The following is a 19,391-nucleotide window of genomic DNA, read 5'->3' as shown; positions in this document are numbered from 1 at the left end:
CGTGAGCCCCGCTGCTGGGCTGGGGTCTGGGATGGGTTTTAGGAGCCCCGCGGTGTGGAGCTAAGCTGTGACCAAGCTCGGGCTGCCCGCGGCAGTGTTTAAGCTGATGGTGTTTCTTCCAGCAGAGCATTTGCTCATAACCTGCTGTTTTGTTAAGGAAACCGCCGGTCTGGTGTGCTGGGGCTTTGACATACGGGTTTGAGGCACCAGCTCAGCTGAGAGGAGCTGTGCTTGTCCTGCGCTTGTCCTGTGTCCCAAGGAAGGGCTCTCAGAGGCTGCCCCATCCCGAGGCCTGACACGGGGCCGTTGCACTGGATGGAGGAGGCCGTCCTGCCTGTGGTGCCAGCGATCGCTCAGTCTCTGGCTCCGGGCCTCCCGTTGTCCTTTTCCCTGAAAACCCACCTTCTTTGCTTTCCCTCTATTTGCTCCGTGGTGTCCATCCTTTGAGAGGGAAGCGGTGCTGCTCCGTGGGAGAGAAGTCCCTCAGCAGTGCCCTTGTGCAGCAGGGTAGGTTTACAGGCAGAGTTTGCCCTCGGGGGATGTCTGGAACCTGGCCTTTTGGTTTTTTTGAAGCAGAGTGAGACTTGTGTGCTGTGCAGAGGCTCAGTCTGCTTCAGCCAAGTGTGAAAACCAGGTGGGAGCCCATCTCTGTTGGTGCTGGGTCCCTCCTGGATGGAGATTTCAGATTTGAATGAGGGCACAGCGTCCCCCAGGAAGGATTATTTGTCCTCGCTTCGGTGGTGCTTGCAGGATGCTGCCCATCTCCCCCACGCAAGCTGGGCCACTCACGGTCCCTTCGTGCCTCAGTTTCCCCAACCTCTAAGCTACCACCTAATAAGCTGCACTGAGTTGCTCTGTTTGCAGCAGGTCCGGAGGGGCCCTCCGAGGAGCAGGGGCTCTCCCCTTAGCGCAGCGAGGGGCACTGACTGTACGTCCTCCTCCAGCCCTGCTGCAATGTTTTCTGCCCCCATCCCAACTCCTGTGGCCTTCCCGAAGGCACAGCAAGATGTCGAAGGCCGTCAGTGCTGAGCAAAACAAAAAGTAATGCAGCGTAATAGAGACCAGATGTCCTGGTGAGGCTTCATCCTGTCCCCCTGGTTGTTTGCCAGGGCTAATATTTCTTATTCAAGTCAGGCAGGAGCGAGACTTTTCTTTTTTTCTCCTGTAAAGCCGCAGCTCTGTTCCGTAGTTCTCCCTCTGCTTTTGTCCCTTCCTGAAGGAACCGTGCTCTCGAATCGCTGCACCGACACGCGGCTGCTCCATCGGTAGTTTCTGTGCTAATAGGGGCTTCCCTTTATTTCATATTTAATCACCAACTTCAGGGCCGTTCCACCAGAGAGAAACTTGGCCCGTTAGGGCTGTGGGTGGAGGATGAACCACATGAATTCAGCTCAGCCTGTTTTCCAGACTGGATTGCTTCATTATGTGCAGCTGATGGGGTTTTTATCCCTGTTGAGACCAGCGATTTGGAATAGGGGAGTTATGCTGAGCCTCGAGAGGTAAATAGTACGTTGTGATATGTTTAACAAATGGTGATGTGAATCACGGAAAAATGCGGAGGGGTGCGGGAGGCGGGGAGTGAATTCCCTCGCTGGGATTTTAGGGAGCGCTAGGAGTGGAGACGTGTCCTTGGCAGGCTCCGAACGGCCCTGTTGCCGGGATGTCACCGAAGAAGGCGGCTGTGTAAGTGTTGGGGGGGCTGAAGAGCAAATTAATAATAATAATAATAATAATAAAGAAGCAGTGCACTGATTTCAAAGCCGTGCCTGCAGTGCAGAGGTAACCCTGCAGGCCCGTGGGTGGATTTATCTTGTGCAGCTCCTTAATCCAAGTTTAACCCGCTCAGCAGTCGCGAGCTCTGGTCGGCTGCGTCCTCGCTGGTGCCGAGCCGGCACACGGGGCTCCTCTGGGCCTGGCTGGCCGGGTGAAGGTGGCAGAAGGATCGGGGAGCGGGGGCTGGCTGCAGGAGCGGCTCTGCTCGCCGTGGCTGCACCGCAGGCGCCTCGGAGTCATGGGCAAACCTTGCGTGAGCAGGTCGGGTCGGATCCAGCCTCTCCCGCTGACACAGAGGCGGTTTAACGTCCAGAATTTCAGCGTGTGCTGTGATGCTGCACTGGGCTTCTCCTGCGTGCCCCGTGTTTACAGGGAGGGAGGTTTAACAGGATCCTACGCACTTGTTTCTCCCTCAGCCTGGCAAGGAGGATGTCAAAAGCATTTCCCTGCATCAGATAAACCAGTCGGGGCTGGGAAGGCCCTCTGCGGGCGACCGAGCCACCCAGGATTGCAGGTACTTCTGCGCCCGGCATGTGGCTGCGGAGCTGTGCTTGGGACTCTGGCAGGTGCCGCTGCTAGATTCTTTTATTTTTCCTCGGTTGTCTTGATGCAAATATTCGAAGGACCCCAGAAGTGCTAGTGCAAGCAAAGCTCTGGGCGACTTCCTTGGACCCGGCTCCGCTCTGTGCCTCTTCAAATCCCGCCTTGCCCAGTTATGCTGAAGGATCTCCTTTTCGCCGGCGTGGTGTTAATTTAAAAATTAGATTGTCTGGGCTTTTGCTGGGACAAGGCTGGGCTCACTAAGAAGGAAAAACAACTTCCTTGAGCTTGCAGGGTCTTTAGGATCTAATGACCACAAATATTTGAAGCACGTAGGATTTGTACCGGAGGGAATGGCAAGCACAGAGGAAAACGTTGTGTGTTGGTGCCGTGCGGACAGGGTGAAAGATGCTATTCATATCGGTTCAGACTGCTGAACTTTGGTCAGGCTTTTTTTCACCTCGTAGTTAGAGCTTAAGTGCTTTGAAAACAAGAGGAGGAAACCGGTCTTTGGGAAGCAGCGCTCGCATCTGGACACACCGACCTCGTTTTTACTCACTTGGAATATTTAGAAAGAGATGCCGTGTGTTTCCTCGCCCCTTTCTCTGGCATCGGGAGCTGTAATCACTTGTAAAAATAAACAGATAAAACAAGGTCATTAAATTAGCGGGGAAATATCTCGTTGCAAGAACCCGCCGGCGCAGCTTCCGCGGTCAGAATGGGGGCTGGGGGTCGCTGGGGGAGCAGACAGGCAGAAAATGGTTCAGTGAACTTCTTTTCCAAAGACAGTCATTTTTTCCACCGTGCTGGACGTGAAAAGCAGGAGGGAATTGGCAATCTGCTTGCAGTGCTTAACATTTGTAAAAGGCATTGTGCCCTTCTGCTGATCACGAGCTGTCTTGTTGTAGCGTATAAGCAATAAAGGGAAGCAGTCAGAGCTGCAGTAATGATGTTAGATTGAATAGAGTCCCTTATTTTATTTTTAGAGGACAATTTCACTTGGCACTGGCCTTCTTTATTCTTGCTGGTTATCTGTAGAGATGCACCACTGCTCTTTTTATCGAGACGGGAAACTGGGAAGTGTGTTCAATCCCTCATTTACCTTGTTTTTAAAACATAATTAAGTGCTAATCATTGGTGAGGACACACAACCTGGGCATTGGTGCCTGGACTTTGAAAACCAGGACGTGGTGGCGGCAAACGCGGCTCTTGCTCCGGCTCTCTGCTCGCCCATCGCCCGGCACCGGCGGGGGGTTTCGCCATCCAAGTGCCCTGTGCCGCTGCCGCCCTCCGTCCCGGAGGGAGGTTAAATGAGCAAAAGCTGAGCACGGGGGATAAACTTCATCTTGTCAGCAAGAAGCCGAGCCTCTGGGTCCACCCAGCCTGCGGCCCTCTAATCCCCAGCGCTGCAGAATGCCTTTGGGGTGGAGAGCATAAAGCAACCTGGTTATTTCCACCCCCCCACCCCTCTTCCTCATTTTGGCTTGCTCAGTTTTTTTATCGTCATGGTAACAGGGAAATTTTGTGTAATGGCTGATAGACTTGAAAGAGAGCTGTAAGCATCTGAGTGGAAGGGGCGCCGAGAAGACCTCTAAAACCCACCGTGACCAGCTCAGCCTTCCACTGGCCCGGCTTCACGTTGCATGCGTTGGCTTGGGGCACCCTCGCTCTCTAGATAAAGGCTTTCAGAAGAGGTTTGCACCAAACCGTGTCTCAGCTCTCGGTTTCCCTTGAGGTGTATCCCAGCATGGATTCCTGTTTCCCCACCTTCAGGCTGGAAGCAGGTCTCCTCTGCAGATTGTGTCCCTGACTTTTTTTTTTGTCTTGTTTTCTTTTCAGCTTTGAAGTGCGCAGACCCGCCACTGCTATGGGAGACTCTGTTGCAGACCCAGCCCGAGGGACAGGCTTGGACCAGGCGCCCGGCTCAGCGTCCCAAGGGAATGGCGGGACATCTCTCAGTGTCATCACGGAAGGTGTCGGGGAGCTGGCGGTCATCGACCCCGAGGTGGCGAAGAAAGCCTGCGAAGAGGTCCTGGAGAAGGTCAAGTTGATGCACGGTGTCTCCTCTGACAGCTTAACAAAACCGGCCGATGGCAGCGAGGCAGGGCGCACCCCACGGACCGCAGTGGATTTGGCCAACGGGGACATGGGGGAGGGCTGTGAAATCAAGTGCTTGGACGATCCGCCTGGCACAGCCTCTAAGATCCAGGAGGAGGATGAGACCATGGCCAACACGGTGAAGACGGCCCGCAAGCGGCAGAAGAATAACTCTGCAAAGCAATCCTGGCTCCTCCGGCTCTTTGAATCCAAACTCTTTGATATCTCCATGGCCATTTCATACTTGTACAATTCAAAGGAACCTGGTGTGCAGGCTTACATTGGGAATAGGTTGTTCTGCTTTAGGAACGAAGAAGTGGACTTCTACCTGCCACAGCTGCTGAATATGTACATTCACATGGACGAGGACGTGGGAGACGCGATCAAGCCCTACATCGTGCACCGCTGCCGGCAGAGCATCAACTTCTCCCTCCAGTGTGCCCTGCTGCTGGGTGCCTACTCCTCAGACATGCACATCTCCACTCAGCGACACTCCCGCGGGACCAAGCTGCGGAAACTCATCCTCTCGGACGAGTTGAAGCCAGCTTACAAGAAGAGGGAGCTGCCGTCTCTGAGCCCAGCGCCCGATATGGGGCTGTCTCCTTCCAAAAGGACTCACCAGAGGTCCAAGTCGGACGCCACCGTTACCATCAGCCTGAGCAGCAATCTGAAGCGCACAGCCAGCAATCCCAAAGTCGAGAGCGAGGAAGAGGTAATGTTGGGGCTCTCCAAGGCTCAGCCTGCCTGGGAAGCTCCTCCTTTACCGCAGAGGGTTTTTTTATCCTAGTTGCTGCAAATGATTGAAGTTTTGATTCCTGTGTCTCTAAGCAAACTGACATGCACCGGTGGGTCACACTCGAGGGTGCTGGTGCTCCACGGGGGGAGTTTTCTTGCTGTGAGGGGAAGGGAGGCCATCAGATGGCTTCAGGATAAGGCAGAAAGTTGAGTCAGGAGGACTGAGTCGCTTCCTACGGTGCTGAATTCCCGCACGATTTGGGCAACTCGGCCAGTGTCTCTGTTTCGCAATCCGCAGCCATCAGATCGCTGTTGGAAACCTGATTTCCTCGTTGTCCTGACTTGTTCAGATTTAGCAACGATGAAGTTTATTGGCAGGCAGAAAAGGCCCTGGGCAGCTGAGAGCTGGGAGCAGGCGGAGAGCAGGCAAACCCATCGGCTCCACCGGGCCGGTGCCCTGGCCAAAACGAGCCTCTGGTGCACACATCCTTGTGGCTGTAGGGCCGAGAGCTGCAGCTATGGGGTTTGTCCGCCACTGCTTCCCTGTGCCGAGCTCTACTTTGGGTTTTTGTCGTCTTTTCACACCTCCAAGATGGTGGAGAGCCGGGCTTTCCCTGCTGGGGAGTCTGGGCTGTGCAGAGGGGACACTTCCCACTTCCAGGGTTGGGCGCTAATGCGGTTTAATGCCAAAGCAAACGGCAATTGAATAGGTGAACTCAGGCACACGTGTGTTACATGTCTTCCAAACCCAAATAGCTCCTGTGGGCTTTGTGGTGTTTACTTTTAAGCGTCGAAAAGTTATCGGCACAGAGTTGCTTTGGTGCTGAGCCGCTGTATCGGTGCACGCTGTGAGACCGTGTGTGCGCTCGCTGGAGGGTGAGGGGCTGTGCTTGAGCGGGGTTTCTTCCAAAGAAAAATGCAGATTATTCATTGCACGCATCCGCTGACACAGAGGTGTACGGAGCAAAAGGATGAGCAGCATCCTTGGTAGTGAGGACGCAAGGCTGGGCGGAGGGGGAAGAGCTGGAAATGGGAATTTTTTACTTTGCTGATTTGTTTTGAAGGGCTGATGGGTTTTAGCACGAGCATCAGCCTGAGATAGTGAGAAATGCAGGGCTGAGATGGGGATGCCCAGTGGGAGAGGAGGACGGAGGAGGTGAGCTGGTGCTAAACGCAGATGTTTTGAGCGGTGCTAACCAAGTCAGAGAAGAGCAATGCCTCTTCCCCTGCCCTGCCTCAAGAAGTCGAATACTCCCCCGGGGAGGTGGTTCACCTCTCCAGCAGGGATGGCTTGGCAGGCTGGGAAACAGCCCGTAAAACCGCAGTGCTGAAGGTCTGGTCCTGGCGAGGCTTCGGCAGCCGTTCAGGTCAGCCAGGCTCCGCGCAGCTCCTTTTCCAGGTCATCCCTGTGCCTCATGGGGATGAGACCTTGAAAGCCGACTTCCCTGCGGCTCCGTCTAGACATTTGAGATCTCGTGACTGTTTTCGTAACGATGGAGTATGTCTTGGCGTTCCTGCCTTGCCTGAGATTCCCCCTTTCCCTTGGCTCCGCGCTGGGTTGCAGATCGTTGCAAGGGGCCACGTGGTCTCCTGCCTGATTGCCAGACTTGGGGAAGGCTCCTTTGGTTAAGGGTTTGAAGGAGGCATGAAGTGGCAGCATTCCGGGCCAGTTTCAAGTAAAAACCATCCTGTCCCACTCCCTGTGGTTCTTGGGCAAAAACCCAGCTGCCAGCCGGGGTCGCGGCGTTTGCCGATGGGTAAATGAGTCGTTCACGACTCTGCCCGTCGGCTGCTCGGTGGAAAACCACCGGCTGATGGAGAGCGGGATGCGCCGAGGTCTCTGCTCACGCTGGCTGCAGCTGCCTGGATAGTGGAAACCGAAGCTTTACATAAATGATAGATGAAAGAAGCGCTGCAAAGAGTTTCTCTTGGCAATGTTTGAAACGAATATGGATCCAGAGGCTGGGCGAGCCGTTTAAACGGTGCGCAGCAACAGGGATATTTGAGGCGCCGTAAGAACTTCCCTGGCCTCAGAACATCCCCAGCCAGCTCCCTGGACCTGTGTCCTTTGAAGTGCTGGATGTTATTCCCTCCTATTTGAAACCAGCAATCCCTGGAGCTGGCCAGGTGGTGGTGGGGCCAGGCAGGTCCGGCGTAAATTCCAGCAGTTCTGAAATTGCTACTCTGAATTCAGCAATTCTGGAATTCACTACTTTAATCTACTTTTAAGCTACTTTAATATGTAAGTTGGCTTTCCCTCGGTCCAGGAAACCAACAGATGTCTGAATGGTGTTGGGCTAGGACCAGCCCCTAGTTTTTTCCGCAAATTTTCTTAAACTGGAGATTTTACAGCAGTAAAATCTCACGTGGGCTCCTCTGGGAGTTACTTTATTCCCTCTATGTGCTCTGTTTCTGCCGCCGCTGTTCGCACCGTCGAGCCGTGGGTCGGGAACCCACTTCTGCTGCACTTCCCGAGAAAATTCTGTTTCTGTCTTTGCAAAAAAAAAAAATTGCAAAACTTGAATGTAAAAGCAAGAAGTCATGTGTCAGGATTCAGGAAGGCTGCAGTGCCTGAATCTCCTTTCCGAGCGCTGCCTGCAGTCTCTGGTCTCGCGTTGGCCTCAGCCTGCGAGCTCGTCCAGCGTTCAGTTGAGTGTGTCTCTGCTCCCAAGCTTAAAAAACAAAAAAAAAGCCAGCTACAACCCAGCCAAGGGTAAAACGTGACATTTCTTCAGCTGTCCTGTATTGCTAATGCAGCGTTTCTGTGCACTGCAAACATAGGGCTGCTGTATGAGCATGGGTATTTCGTTATCTGCTGCACCTGGAGTCACATCAGGTGGGCCCAGAGGAGGAGAGGAGCAGAGGACGGAGAAGAGGCTTTGCAGAGAAGCTGGCTGTTTCTGATCTGTGACCAGAGGCTGTTGAAGAGCAGGGGAAACAGAATAAGCTCTGTCTGGAAGAGCTGTAGGGAGGAAAAGCCGCGGCGCTGGGCTGGTGCCTTTGCAGGTGGGCGTAGATCTGAAATACAAGCCGTAGAGGACAGGGCTGGAGGGAAGAGGTGCGGGGAAAGGAGGGGTACGGAGAAGGCAGGTGTGTCACACCCATCCCTGAAAGCCTCCTGTGGAAGCGTCCTGCGCGCTCTGCCGGCGCTGGAGGCTTTGCAGCCTGCTGCAGGGCTCACGTCCAGGCTTTTTCCCGGTGAGGGTTTCCCACAACCAGGCTTTGTCTCCCCTTCATTACTGGAGCCCAAAGCAGCTTTTTAGCTCTACCGAGGAGGTGGTGGCACCATATTCCTTTCTCTGCGGCATCCCTCTGTGTCTGCCTGGGTTATTTTCCCCTTAGACTTCTCCCCACTGAAAATTTTGGGGTTATTTTCCCATCTCCCATCAATCTGCTCTCCGCTGAACAGTTCTGGCCCCTTCTACGTTTCCTGTAAGTCACCTCTTTTACTCCTCTAGGCTTGTATTTCTCCTCTGGGCCTTTGCCCATTGCTCCACATCTTCCTTGAAGCACGGTGCCAGGTCCTCCTTGTTTCTAGGCTCTTAAAGGTGCCTCTGTCCTTTGCTGCTGGCCCTCCGCGAGGGCCTCTGACACCTGCCTTGCCGGATTAGCTGAGTCAGACCCAAAGCAGGTATTAATGCTACTTAAGGAAAAAAAAAGTCTGCGTTGGCTTTAGGGCACGGTGGGGGACAGCTCTTAGCAGAGTCGATAGTCACCCCTGGCACGAATCTGCTCTTTCCCCCGCGGTCGCCTGCAGCTGTGGCACTTTGTTTCTGGAGAATAATTCTTATCGCTGAGGTCTTTATGTTCCAGTTGTCGCTTCATGCTGCATAACCACCGTAAGAATGGGCAGGAGAGGCTTTATTTCAAGTGCTGCTTATGCTGTGGGTTTTTAATCCTCACTGGGTTATGAATCTGTAACATAATTCCATGATACAGTTCTAATGGTACAAATTTATTTTGCATCTGTTACTTCTCAATTAATACAAAGGCACACAAAGGAAAAGTCGCAAGCTCAGAACTCGTGTTGTCTTGTGTTCCTCCAGTTCGAGGGGGATGGACTCAGCCTTTCTTCCAGCCCTGGTTTCCAGGGTGGTGGTTGTATTTTGCCAGAGTCCAGGTGTGTCCCGTTCTCCGATCTGCTGACAGGCAAAGGGCGGATTAAATGTGCTGGGGCTGCTCGGCGTTGAATCTTCCACCTGGGTAACCTGAGACCTGGAGGGGAGGAACTTGCTGCAATCTGATGCTGGTGCTGGAAACCAGGCAAGCACTGAGAAGGGTTCACGGTAGGAGATGGTCTGAGGTGTCGTGGTTTGGGTGTCTTCGGCCGCGCTGCCTGCTGGGCTGCCAGAAGACGGACAGACCACGGCCGGGATCCCCGTGCTGCCGCCTGGGGACAGGTTGCTGTCCCAGCGCTGTGCACTGGGGATGTTTTACCTCTTTTTTGCCTGTTTAAACATCAGACCTCTAAGACGGGTCCCTCGTCGTCTGTGGCATGAGCTGGTCCTGCCGGTGCCTTCGGTCGTGCCGTAGCGCCATGATGTCGGTCGTGCTGGGCAGGCACGTGGTGCAGTTGGGTTGGGTGGCTGGTGAAACCTCACTGGGGTGGAAGCTGGCCGTGGGTGGGACGTCATGCCCGGCTTCCCGGGGTTTTGGCAGGGCTGCAGGCAGCGACCTGGAAGCAAAACCTCACCTAGGGCAGAGCAGCTGCTTAAACTTCAGTAAAACCATTTGTGGCTGGGCCAAGCTACCAGGAACATCTCACGCTGGTCTAGAGATACCTGCTGGGGTGAGGGAGAATGGAACTTGGAGCAGAGAGAGTCATCTTGCTGTCCGATAGCCTTCATTTTGCCTAGCTCTACAAAACTGAAGCCTTGCTGGCTTTGGGGCGGTTGGTTTTTAATGACGCCTCCTCCATAAACCCAACAGGATTTGCTGTAGAGGCGCAGCGAGTCCTCGCCAGCATCCTCGCCGGGACACTTGTTGCACAAACAGGTTGTGCTGCCTTTGCAGCATGCAAATGCCTTTGCCTCGGTTCCTCCTCGGCAGGTGCTGAGCAGCGGGCGGCAGCACCTTCACCGCTCCCCGGTTCCCCGCTCCTATCTCCCCCGCCTCTCTGGGGGTGGACGAGGCCCCCCCTGGGGTCCGCGCCCCGCGAGCCGAGCCAGGGCTTGGCCGAATTGGCATTTTCGGGGATGAACGTGCCCGGGATGCGCCGCTGCTCTGCTGCACCCCTTCGCGTTTCTCATAGGGCTGTTGTGTTTGGAAAATGCTTTTCAAAGGTGAAACCCCACGACTCCGAGTTAAAGCTGGGGCTGGTGGTGAGCGGTTCCACTCCCCAGTCTTCCTGTCTGGCGGGCGGGGGTTTGCACCATCCACCCGTGCTCCGCCCCTTATCTCCCTGCGAGCCGTCTCCACGATTTGACCCCGGCGTCCCTGCCAGCGTGGCAGGGTGCAGTGCTGATGGTGCTGAGAAATCGGGGCCACGATGGCGAGATTGGAGTTTAAGTCATTTCAATATCAGGGCAGGTGCATCAAAGTGGATAGCGGAGAGCCTGCACCTGGATGAAGCAGGGAGGGTGCTCCCGCGTCCCCCCTCTGCCTCCTACCACCGTTTTAACTCCCAAAGCCTCGGAGGTGGGAAGAATAAATCACAATGACTGCCTGGAGAGGGGTGGTTCATCTCTCAGATCTCTTCATGAGCGAAGATCAAGGTTCAAAATATGCAGAGCAGGGAGGGGAAAACAGCCCTTTTATTTATTATTTATTTATTTGACTAATTGGATTGAAACCAGCTATTTTAAAATGGGAATGGCTTGCTTCAGCTGCGAGCCTGAACCCAGCGCCTGCTCGGAGCCGGGCTGATGGTGGAGAGAGCCGGGCAGGCTTGCGTTTCTGTGCGAACAGAAATGTTTGGTTGAACTGGTTCCACCAGTCAAGTAAAAAAAATTTTAATTAGAAAGCTGCTAATTGAATAATCAGTTAAAAATCTAGGCTGGCTGCCGGGAAGGGAGCGCTGGAAACAGCAGCTTCTAAAATGCCAGCTCCTCGCTGTTAACTCGGGGCCATTGCGCGTGGGTGGGTGGTGGAGGAAGAGCAAAGCTTTCACACGACGCGAGCGCTGCCCACGGCGCGGGGTTTTATTTTATTTTTTTTTTTTTTAACAGCAGCATCAGCGTTATCTTGAGAAACGGCAGCAAGGGCTTATATGCAAATCTGTTTACGTCTGCGTTTCTGCACGGATTCGCTTATCGGAGCGTGTGCGCTTGCGGGCAACTTCTGGATTCGAAAGCTGCTTTTTATTTGAGGTTTCCCGACATGCCCAACCCTGGTCTTCTGCTTTTTAACCCACGTCCCTGCCCTGCCTTTGCCAGTCAGGGTGTGAAGGAGCGTTGGCCTTTTACCTCTGGAACTGCACCTTCAGCAATGCTGGCAAAGGTGCTTTTTCTGGTAGGGCTTGTTTCCCCGCTGCGATAAGAGCAGCGTGGCTACTGGAGAATAACCACTTTGGTGCCGTCGTGGCACATCGCTGCGAGCGCGGCGCTGCCGGCTGTGCCGCGGTCCCGCGGACGGGTCTGAGTAGGGAGGCTTTGCCTCTCGTCTGCGATGTCCCATTGGATTTGGGGGGGCATCCCTCTGCCTGCCAGGCTTCTGCTTGACCATGGTGACAGCAGTCACCCAAGCTGCAAAGCCTGACTCCTCCAGGTGTCCTGGTTTGATGTCTTTTAGCTCAAACTTCTACGTTTCCTCAGCTGGCGAGGCATTGGCCTCTCGAGGGCTGTCTTGATGCCACCCACAGTATCTGTGTTAGCTTTATAACAGGTAGGAAAGTCCTTCTGCAAGGGGTTTGTGGAAGCGAAAGTGATGTCGGGGCCAAGGCGTGCCGAGCTCACTGGTGAGCGCTTTACAAAGAGAGATGAAGTTATTTTTATCGGTATGACAGTACGTGTTTACTGGGTAGAAACTTGTGCTGAATGTTCCTACCTCTTCAGGCTAAAATTCTTGGTCCTTCTTAAAACCCTAAACCTGCAGAGATGGTGGCTGTGGGTGAGCCTTGTCCCGAGCGCAGGGCAGAGCGATGGGTAAAGGGGAGAGAGCTGGTGACGGCCACAACTGACCGTAAACACCGCTTTGCACCTACATTTCAGCTGAGACCGGGGTATTAAATGTTCAAGGCTTCTTGTTTCCCGAGTGACAGATCTGGAAACTCGCCCGCGCTTGGCAAACGGCTCAGCCATATGTCGGGTTTGCAAGAGAGAGGCGTCGTGCTGCTGGCACCCTTTGAATGTGGTTCATTTTCCCGCTCCTTCCAGCCCGGTTTCCAGGGGAAATGAGTCTCGTGCGATTCTTGTCTCCTCCAGCAGGAACTTTTTGAAGCATCAACCAAATGCCGCGGAGAGGCGAAGCCAGAAACGCGCCGAGTTTCTTTACATTTTGCCGAATCTCCTGCTTTACAGTGGTTTGTGCCCCTTGCTGATGCCGGCAAGCATGCCCCGTGCTGCAGCAGCCCCCCGGGTCCCCGGCGAGGGCACCTGCGAGGTGTCGAGGTGCCGCAGGAAGCTTCGGGATGGCTGGAGCTGTCGCAGGGGGAGGAAGGTTCGAGGGATGTCGGATGTGTCTGGAGGAACCCAAATGTTGCTAAGTCTGCTCACAACGAGCTGCATTCCCCGTCGTGCTGGCTGGCTGCTGCAAAACTACCTGACTTCGCTGGGGAAATCATCAGATATTGAATAAAGACCCCAAAAATGTCTTTCCTTGGGTGGCCAGCGGGTCCAGCTGCCCTGCTGTGCCCTGGGGCAGTGCCATGCTGTGATGAACGTGGGGAAATAGGGAAGGACCGAGCCCTTGTGGGGCTGCAGTGGGTCCTTCGGCAGCCGTGTGAATCAGGTGGGTTTAGGCCAAGCTCTGCCCCAGCTTTACCTGCCCCTGCAGCTCGCCGTGCTTCGCAGCTGGGGAGCGAAGCTGCCCATGCAGTGACGTTGCTGGAAGCACAGGCAGGTGGGGAGGAACTGGCTCCAAACATGTCCAGAGCTGCTGAGATTATGCCAGAGGGTTAGACGCTAAGCAAAAAAAACCAAAACACACTTAATTCCCTCTCCAGGTTCATTATTCCTGTTCTCCGCATCCTTGCGCTGCGAGCAGGTGTTGTCGCTCACGCCTGGCGCGGCGAGCAGGTGGTTTGAGCCGCAGCAGACGCTGGACCTTGTGCTGCCTCCCCAGAGAGGAGGTTAAGAAGCCAAAGTCTCAGCCGTGCTCAGTCCGGGGAGCGGCTTAACGACAGACCCGGAGCTGAACCTTGGAGGAACTCGCCTTGCCCCACGCCGAAGCCAGCTCTGACTCATTTTCTGCACGATGTTGCAAACCCGCGTTGCACCAGCGCGAGGCCGGCGGGGCTCCCGGCGGCACCGTGCAACGCGGCCCTGGTTTTGGCAGCCGGGAGAAACCAGCAAAATCCCGGCGCGGGTGACCTCTGGAGATCAGGCTCCGTATCGATACGAGCGCCTTCGGTAGGTTCTGTGCTCGCACCAGCTGGAAGCTGCCTGGGTCAGCTTAGGAACTGCCAGTGCTGTAGGTTGTCTTCAGGAAAATCAAAGCTTCAACAGGTCGAGCCGTGGGTTTGCCCGGAGAGTTTGGGTACGGCAGCGGGGATCCCGGCTTTGTTACTCCGCGATGGCTCACGCCGACGTTGCTGTCTCCACGGGGAGGCTCTTGCCGGTGCTGCCCCAAGCGCGGCTCTTTCGCTCCAACGTCACAGGGACTTCTTGGTTCCCTTTGCAGGGTGGGTAATTACCCCCTTGTTTGAAGGTAGACCCTTCATTTAGACATGTTAACGCACCGACACCTCTTCAATTCACCGAAGGGCTTTGGTTTAACGGCAGGTTTTGCTGCACGGTGGGTTGTCTCCGGCTCCTGTAGTCGATGGTTGTGATTTTCAGAGCCGGCGTTTTTGTATAAAGTTGGTAAATCACTTTTTAAGGGGTTCCAGAGGGATCGATGTCCTAATGGCATCGCAGGTGCCACGTGTGAAGCCACTGGGGAGCAGAGGCTGTGCACGGCGAAGGAGGGGTTGTGTGCGACCTCAAAAGTCAGGGGGTTTAAGGCTTTCAAATTAAAATTGGGAGCTTGGGTCCTAAATCCGAGAGGAATTTGAAAACTCTGCCCTCGATCACTGCAGACTGGCACGGCTCTAGCAGAATAGGCTCGGCTCAAAAATGTCCCAGGGACGGGGTCCAGCCTCGGCTCGGCGCACCCTGGGGTCACGCTGCAGGAGCGGGGGGATTTTTTTTTAATTTACAACAAAACAGGGGAAACTGATCCCGAAATATCTTGATTTAAGATCCAGGCATGAGTCTGGTGCCTGGGAAGAAGGCAGCGACACAAGCCCGTGGCAGCCTCTGGGCTCCAGGTATTTTTTTCCTTGGTGAGCCTCGCGGGGTCTCGGCACTGTTAGGGTTCTTATGTGGTCACGTGGAAGCGATTAATTTAAATGCTGTTATTTGTTATGGTGACACTAAGCCCGGTGGAATTAGGGTATCCCTGTAATTAACATACTAAATCCAGACCTGTTTGTTTCTTTGTGGGAAGTGAATTTTAAAACCTGTCACACACCAGTCTCAAGGGTGTGAAGCTCCATTATTATCTCTTTTTGCATGAAAACAATGGACGGCTGTAGGTGTGGTGCTGCAGAAACTGGGGGGCAGTGGCTGCAGGGGGACGTGGTCGATGGCTTGTGCTCCTCCGCCGATTAATGCTGTCTCAAGAACCTGATCATGAAAATAGTTTAATTGTCGGGATTTTTTAATCTTCAGGAAAGTTTCCGTGGGGTTAATTTTATCGGCTGAAATTAGAGGCTAAATCAGAGTCCAGGGGAGAGAAAAATAGTGGTGGTGTTGATGGAGAGAGGCTGGTGTCGGGGCAGAGTCGGGGTAACCATGGCAGGGGTCATGAGCATCCCTGCCTGCCGTAGCAGCTCCCGTCTCTGCAGCTGATTTGAGCCAAGAACGTCAGAGCTGAAACCTTAGTTACGCTTCTGGGGTAGAAGAATATTTTAAAGGATGTAAATGGGGCAAATCGGTGGGGGTTTTACGGGCGCTTAGCGATAGGGTCTGCCGATGAGCCGCGAGCCCCGCTCCCTGTCTGGTACCACCACGAGCGGCCGCGGCCGGAGGAGGCTCCGGTTTCGATCTGTGAAAGTGTTGTCGTGTTACTCTGGAAGCCTTACGTGCCCGTTCAGGCGCTGCTTCCCATCCAAGAGTAAAAGGCAGCAAAATTGTGATGGGGTGGGGGGTGGGGGGTGGGGAAATTAAATGAAAAGTGATCGTTATGAACCTGGAGCTAAACTATTGCTTTTTCTCCCCTTCTCCCTCCTTCCTCTCTCTCCTTTTAAACAAACACCACCACCCAAAACTGCCAACAAACCCCCTTTCCTCCGTTTCCCAGGAGCTCTCCTCGAGTACGGAAAGTCTCGATAAGTCATTCTCTCCCGTAAGTGGCCCGTTTCGTTCCCGCGCCCGGGCTGCCTGCCTTCCCCGCGACAGCAGCATTTCCTCTCTGCCACGAAAATACTAAACCCCGGCACCCGGCGATGCACCGCGAGCGGCTCTGGCCTCCCGCCACCCCCCCCAGTGTCCGCACCACTTGAGTCCCCGGCGGGGGCAAAGGCAGCGTGTCCCCCCCGCCGCCGGCACCGCGCCGGCCGCCTCTCGTGCCGCAGCAGCCGGGCTTGCGGCGGTGCCGGCTTCGTCTGAATGTTTCCCGCTTGTTCAGCGAAACGCCGGCGGAAACGGAGCTTTGGGCAAATTTGCTTGCACCGGTTTGGCTAAAACGAAGCAGAAAGCCCCGAGGGGCCGGGGGGTGCCCTGGGTGCCCGTTCCCACACACGCCCCCCCCTCCCAAAAAAAGGCAGCGAGGGGGAGAGAAGCCCTCGTACCGCCAGCGACGGCGGAGGCAGGGGAGGGACTTGGCCGATGCGGCCGATTTCGGTCTGAGCAGTCGCTGGCCTTTGCGTGGCGGTGTCCGCAGATGAAAGAGGAAATGCTGTTTCCTTGAGTTTTACTTAAAAGTTCTCTGCCAGATGGGATTTAATTTGCTTTTTCCACGAATCATTATTTTTTTCCCCCCTTCTGTGTTTTCAACTTTGGTCTTTCAATCAAAACCCAGCATTTCCGTAATAGAGCATTTTTCTTTCGAAATGAGCCTTTTTCATTTATTATTATTATTTATTTTTAATCAATAGCATCTTCATCTGTGTCATTTTCCTGCCAGTGGGTGTGTGTTCTCCGTCTGGGATTCCCAGAGGGCTTCCACACGTTGAATATGTAGTCCATGATCAAAACCACTTACCCGGGCAGCGGTGCTGGCGTAGGCCCCATCCTCCGGGGCGGGGTTTATATGGTGAACTCCAGCCTTTTTAGCCTTTACAGAGAGTTATTTGACGCGTACCCAGCTCTCGTCCCTCCGTGCCTTCAGAGGGAGGATTTTCACGCCTTCTCCGCGTGGCACGGTGCGGGCAGGAGGCCGGCTCAGGTATAGACACAGGGCACAAGGCTTTTACCCGTGAGCACCCCCTGATGCAGGCTCCTCCTTTTATTTTTTATAAATCCCCTCCAACTCCCATTTCTAAGAGGCACAAGGGACGGTAGGATGCTCAGGCAGCCGTGGGTGCTGGCGGTTGGGTGGGAGGTAGGGCTCTGGGCTCCGAGCCCCAGTTTTCCCCCCCAAATTTAGGTAAGTTGCTTTATTTTTTGCCCCCTCTGGCTCCTCCTGGTCAAACAAAGGCCGCAATGTCTTTTCCTCCAGTGGCTTTTTGAGGCTCGGCGTGGGTGGAGCGCTCGCAGGCTGCTCAGCCCCAGCGTGTTGCAGGAGCATCCTCGCAGGCCTCCGGCTGCAGCGGCCGTCGTTGCCGCCGCCTCATCGACCGCGCCACCCATCCCGACGTCACCCGGGGCCGGGCGGTAGCGAGCGCCCGTCCCTCTCCCCTGGGGAAAGAGACCTTTTCTTCCAGGCTTTGCGGACCCGGGTGGTTTATCCGTGGCAGGTGGTTATTGCAGCAGCAGGGGCTCTTTGCAAGCATTTATGCCAGATTTATAAACCCGCTGCAGGCACCCAAACAGTCACAGCGTTTATAAATCACGCCAGGTATCGGTTATCAGCGCCGATGCTGAAATCCTCGTGGCAGGCAGCTAAGCTAAAGGGAGCGGGTGGCGGCTCTGCTCCGCACCGCTGAGCAGTTTCCAACTCTGAGTAGATCCGGTGGGTCTCGCTCCCGTGGAGTGAGTGACCGTGGGCAGAAATGGGGGGTGGGCAGCCGTGATTGTTGTATAAAGCTCTGAAATGGTGGTCTGAGCCGAGGAGAGGTGGGACGTCAGGGTAAAGGTAGGCAGAACAGCAGAAAACGCTTTGGCAGCCGAGGCTGGAAAAGCATCCCACATCACACACACCCCCCCGGTTTTTGAGATGCTTAAACCTCACCCAGGCAAAACCACCCGGGCGTGATGGCTGTGCAGAGCTGGACCAGCCCTGCCCCTTCGCTGCGTCGTGACGCTGCCGGCGCCACTCCGAAGCCATCAGCCAAAGCTGCATCTCCCTCCTCTGCCTGTAGCCAGGAAGGGATCTCTGTCGTCGTCCCTGCCCGGTCCTGGGAAGTGGTTTGAACCCACGCAGGGAGAAGGATGCTCCTGGAGCATGTCTTAGCAAAACATAAACACAAAGCCCCGCCTAATTTAAGAGCAGGAATATTTCGTTTTCCAAGTGCTGCCAGTGAAATGTTTTGCTGTAGTAGAAAGTAAACAGTAGAAAATAAATATTTATGTTGGCTCTGAGCAGCAGAAGGATCCTTCGGGTGGTTGCATGAGGGAAGAGCATCTCCTGCCCTCCTCTCTTCGCTTGGCTTCAGGACCATGATATTAATGAGCCAGGGCATAAGCAGCTCTGCGCAGCCTGGCTGCGGCGTGGCAGGCTGGAGACAGCGTTTCCTGCGATGGCTCAGGCCAGGGACAGCCCCGGTTCAGCTGATGCCATTTTCCGAAGCTGCTTCACCATAACAGGATGCGAAACTTCCTGTGCTGAGTCCCCCGATAACGCCGAAGATCAGAGCAGCGCTCGGTGGGATGCCTGTGGAGCGGGACGGGATGGGAGGATGTTTCCCGGCCGCGTGTTTTCAGCTGGAGGAGCTGAGACCTGAAGGTTTTCAACTGGAGCATGAAGATCGGAGGTTCAGGACGGGTCACGGGGGCGGCGGGGCATTCCTGGGTTGGCACGGCTTCGCTCCGCTCGCTGCGAAACAGGAGATGCTTCAGGAGGTGCTTTGGGATCCCTGGAGAAGAAGCGGTTTAAAAACTGCCTGTGCTTGCGATGCACGGATCGACAGAGGTCTGAACCAGGAGGACTTGCCTGCAGTCTGCTCCTGCGCGGGGGCACCGTCTCGCCTGGGCAAATTCCCACACAGCGACTCTGTCATTAAATTATTCTGCTGAGACGAGTAACACGCAGAGACCTGGGAGGGGGCGAGGGGGCGCGGGGCTGTTTTGGTGACAGTATCGGCTACGTGCCAATCCTGGGAACCTGCATCGAGTGGAGCAGAAGGCCCTTCGACGCCCGGGGCCATCGCAGCCGTCGGAGTTCCACGGAAGAGGCATCGGAAGGAGCAGGGCATCCCTCAAATGCTGTTCTGCTTTTTGCGGAAATCGGATTAAATGCAACCGAGCAAAGTGGTTCCGGAGGTCAGGGAAGTGTTGGGGCACAGGGTGGGCTGGGTGGCGGGAGCCGAGGCAGAGCAGGGTCCGGCTGGGACCAGGCGCTTTCCAGCCTGTCAAGGGACGGAGCATCAGCTGGTGCAGGCTTTTAAATATTTATCCTCTGCCTGGTAGGTGAAAGCGATATCGCTGGCTTAGATGCTGTGCAGATGCTTCCTCCTGTCCCGAGGATGCCTCTGCTGCGCTCGCTAGGAAGGTGGGCAGGAGAGCGGAGTGGAGGAAAGGACAGGAAGGGTTTTTGGAAGGATTTTTGATGTGGACTACAGATACAAATGATTTCCCACCTGCCCTTTCCCAAAAGGGAACCACCAGACTGATCCTTCTCCTCTTTTCATCATCCCTTAATTTTGCTATGCGGCCGTTCCCGGCTCTCCGATGTTTTCCTTTGCTGCCTTTTCTCACGCTCCATAGCTTTTTGCATGTGCATTTCCAGCATGATTGTACAGTCAACACTTTGCAAGTTTAATTCTGCATCTTAAATGGCAAAATCAG

General features: G+C 54.8%; 1 protein-coding gene across 12 annotated transcripts in view; it reads left to right on the top strand.

Moving 5' to 3' along the window:
• The window catches only part of PI4KB (phosphatidylinositol 4-kinase beta), a 29,450-nt gene that overhangs the window by 2,681 nt on the left and 7,378 nt on the right, over positions 1 to 19,391 (top strand). For 4 of the 12 annotated variants that reach the window (XM_075074910.1, XM_075074911.1, XM_075074912.1 and 1 more), the window contains exons 3-4: positions 4,153 to 5,122; positions 15,586 to 15,630. In XM_075074910.1, the coding sequence (XP_074931011.1) occupies positions 4,181 to 5,122; positions 15,586 to 15,630 (987 nt within the window). In that variant the 5' untranslated portion in view covers positions 4,153 to 4,180. Of the gene's footprint in view, positions 1 to 1,408; positions 1,500 to 1,607; positions 1,684 to 4,152; positions 5,123 to 15,585; positions 15,631 to 15,665; positions 18,867 to 19,391 lie in introns of those variants that run through there. The other 8 variants (XM_075074914.1, XM_075074915.1, XM_075074913.1 and 5 more) reach the window with 6 other exon arrangements.

The sequence above is a fragment of the Phalacrocorax aristotelis genome, chromosome 25 (assembly GCF_949628215.1).
Source record: "Phalacrocorax aristotelis chromosome 25, bGulAri2.1, whole genome shotgun sequence".
In the NCBI taxonomy this organism is placed as follows: Eukaryota; Metazoa; Chordata; class Aves; order Suliformes; family Phalacrocoracidae; genus Phalacrocorax; species Phalacrocorax aristotelis.
Note: the sequence above shows the minus strand (reverse complement) of the source record. Positions and strands in the feature narration are given on the sequence as shown.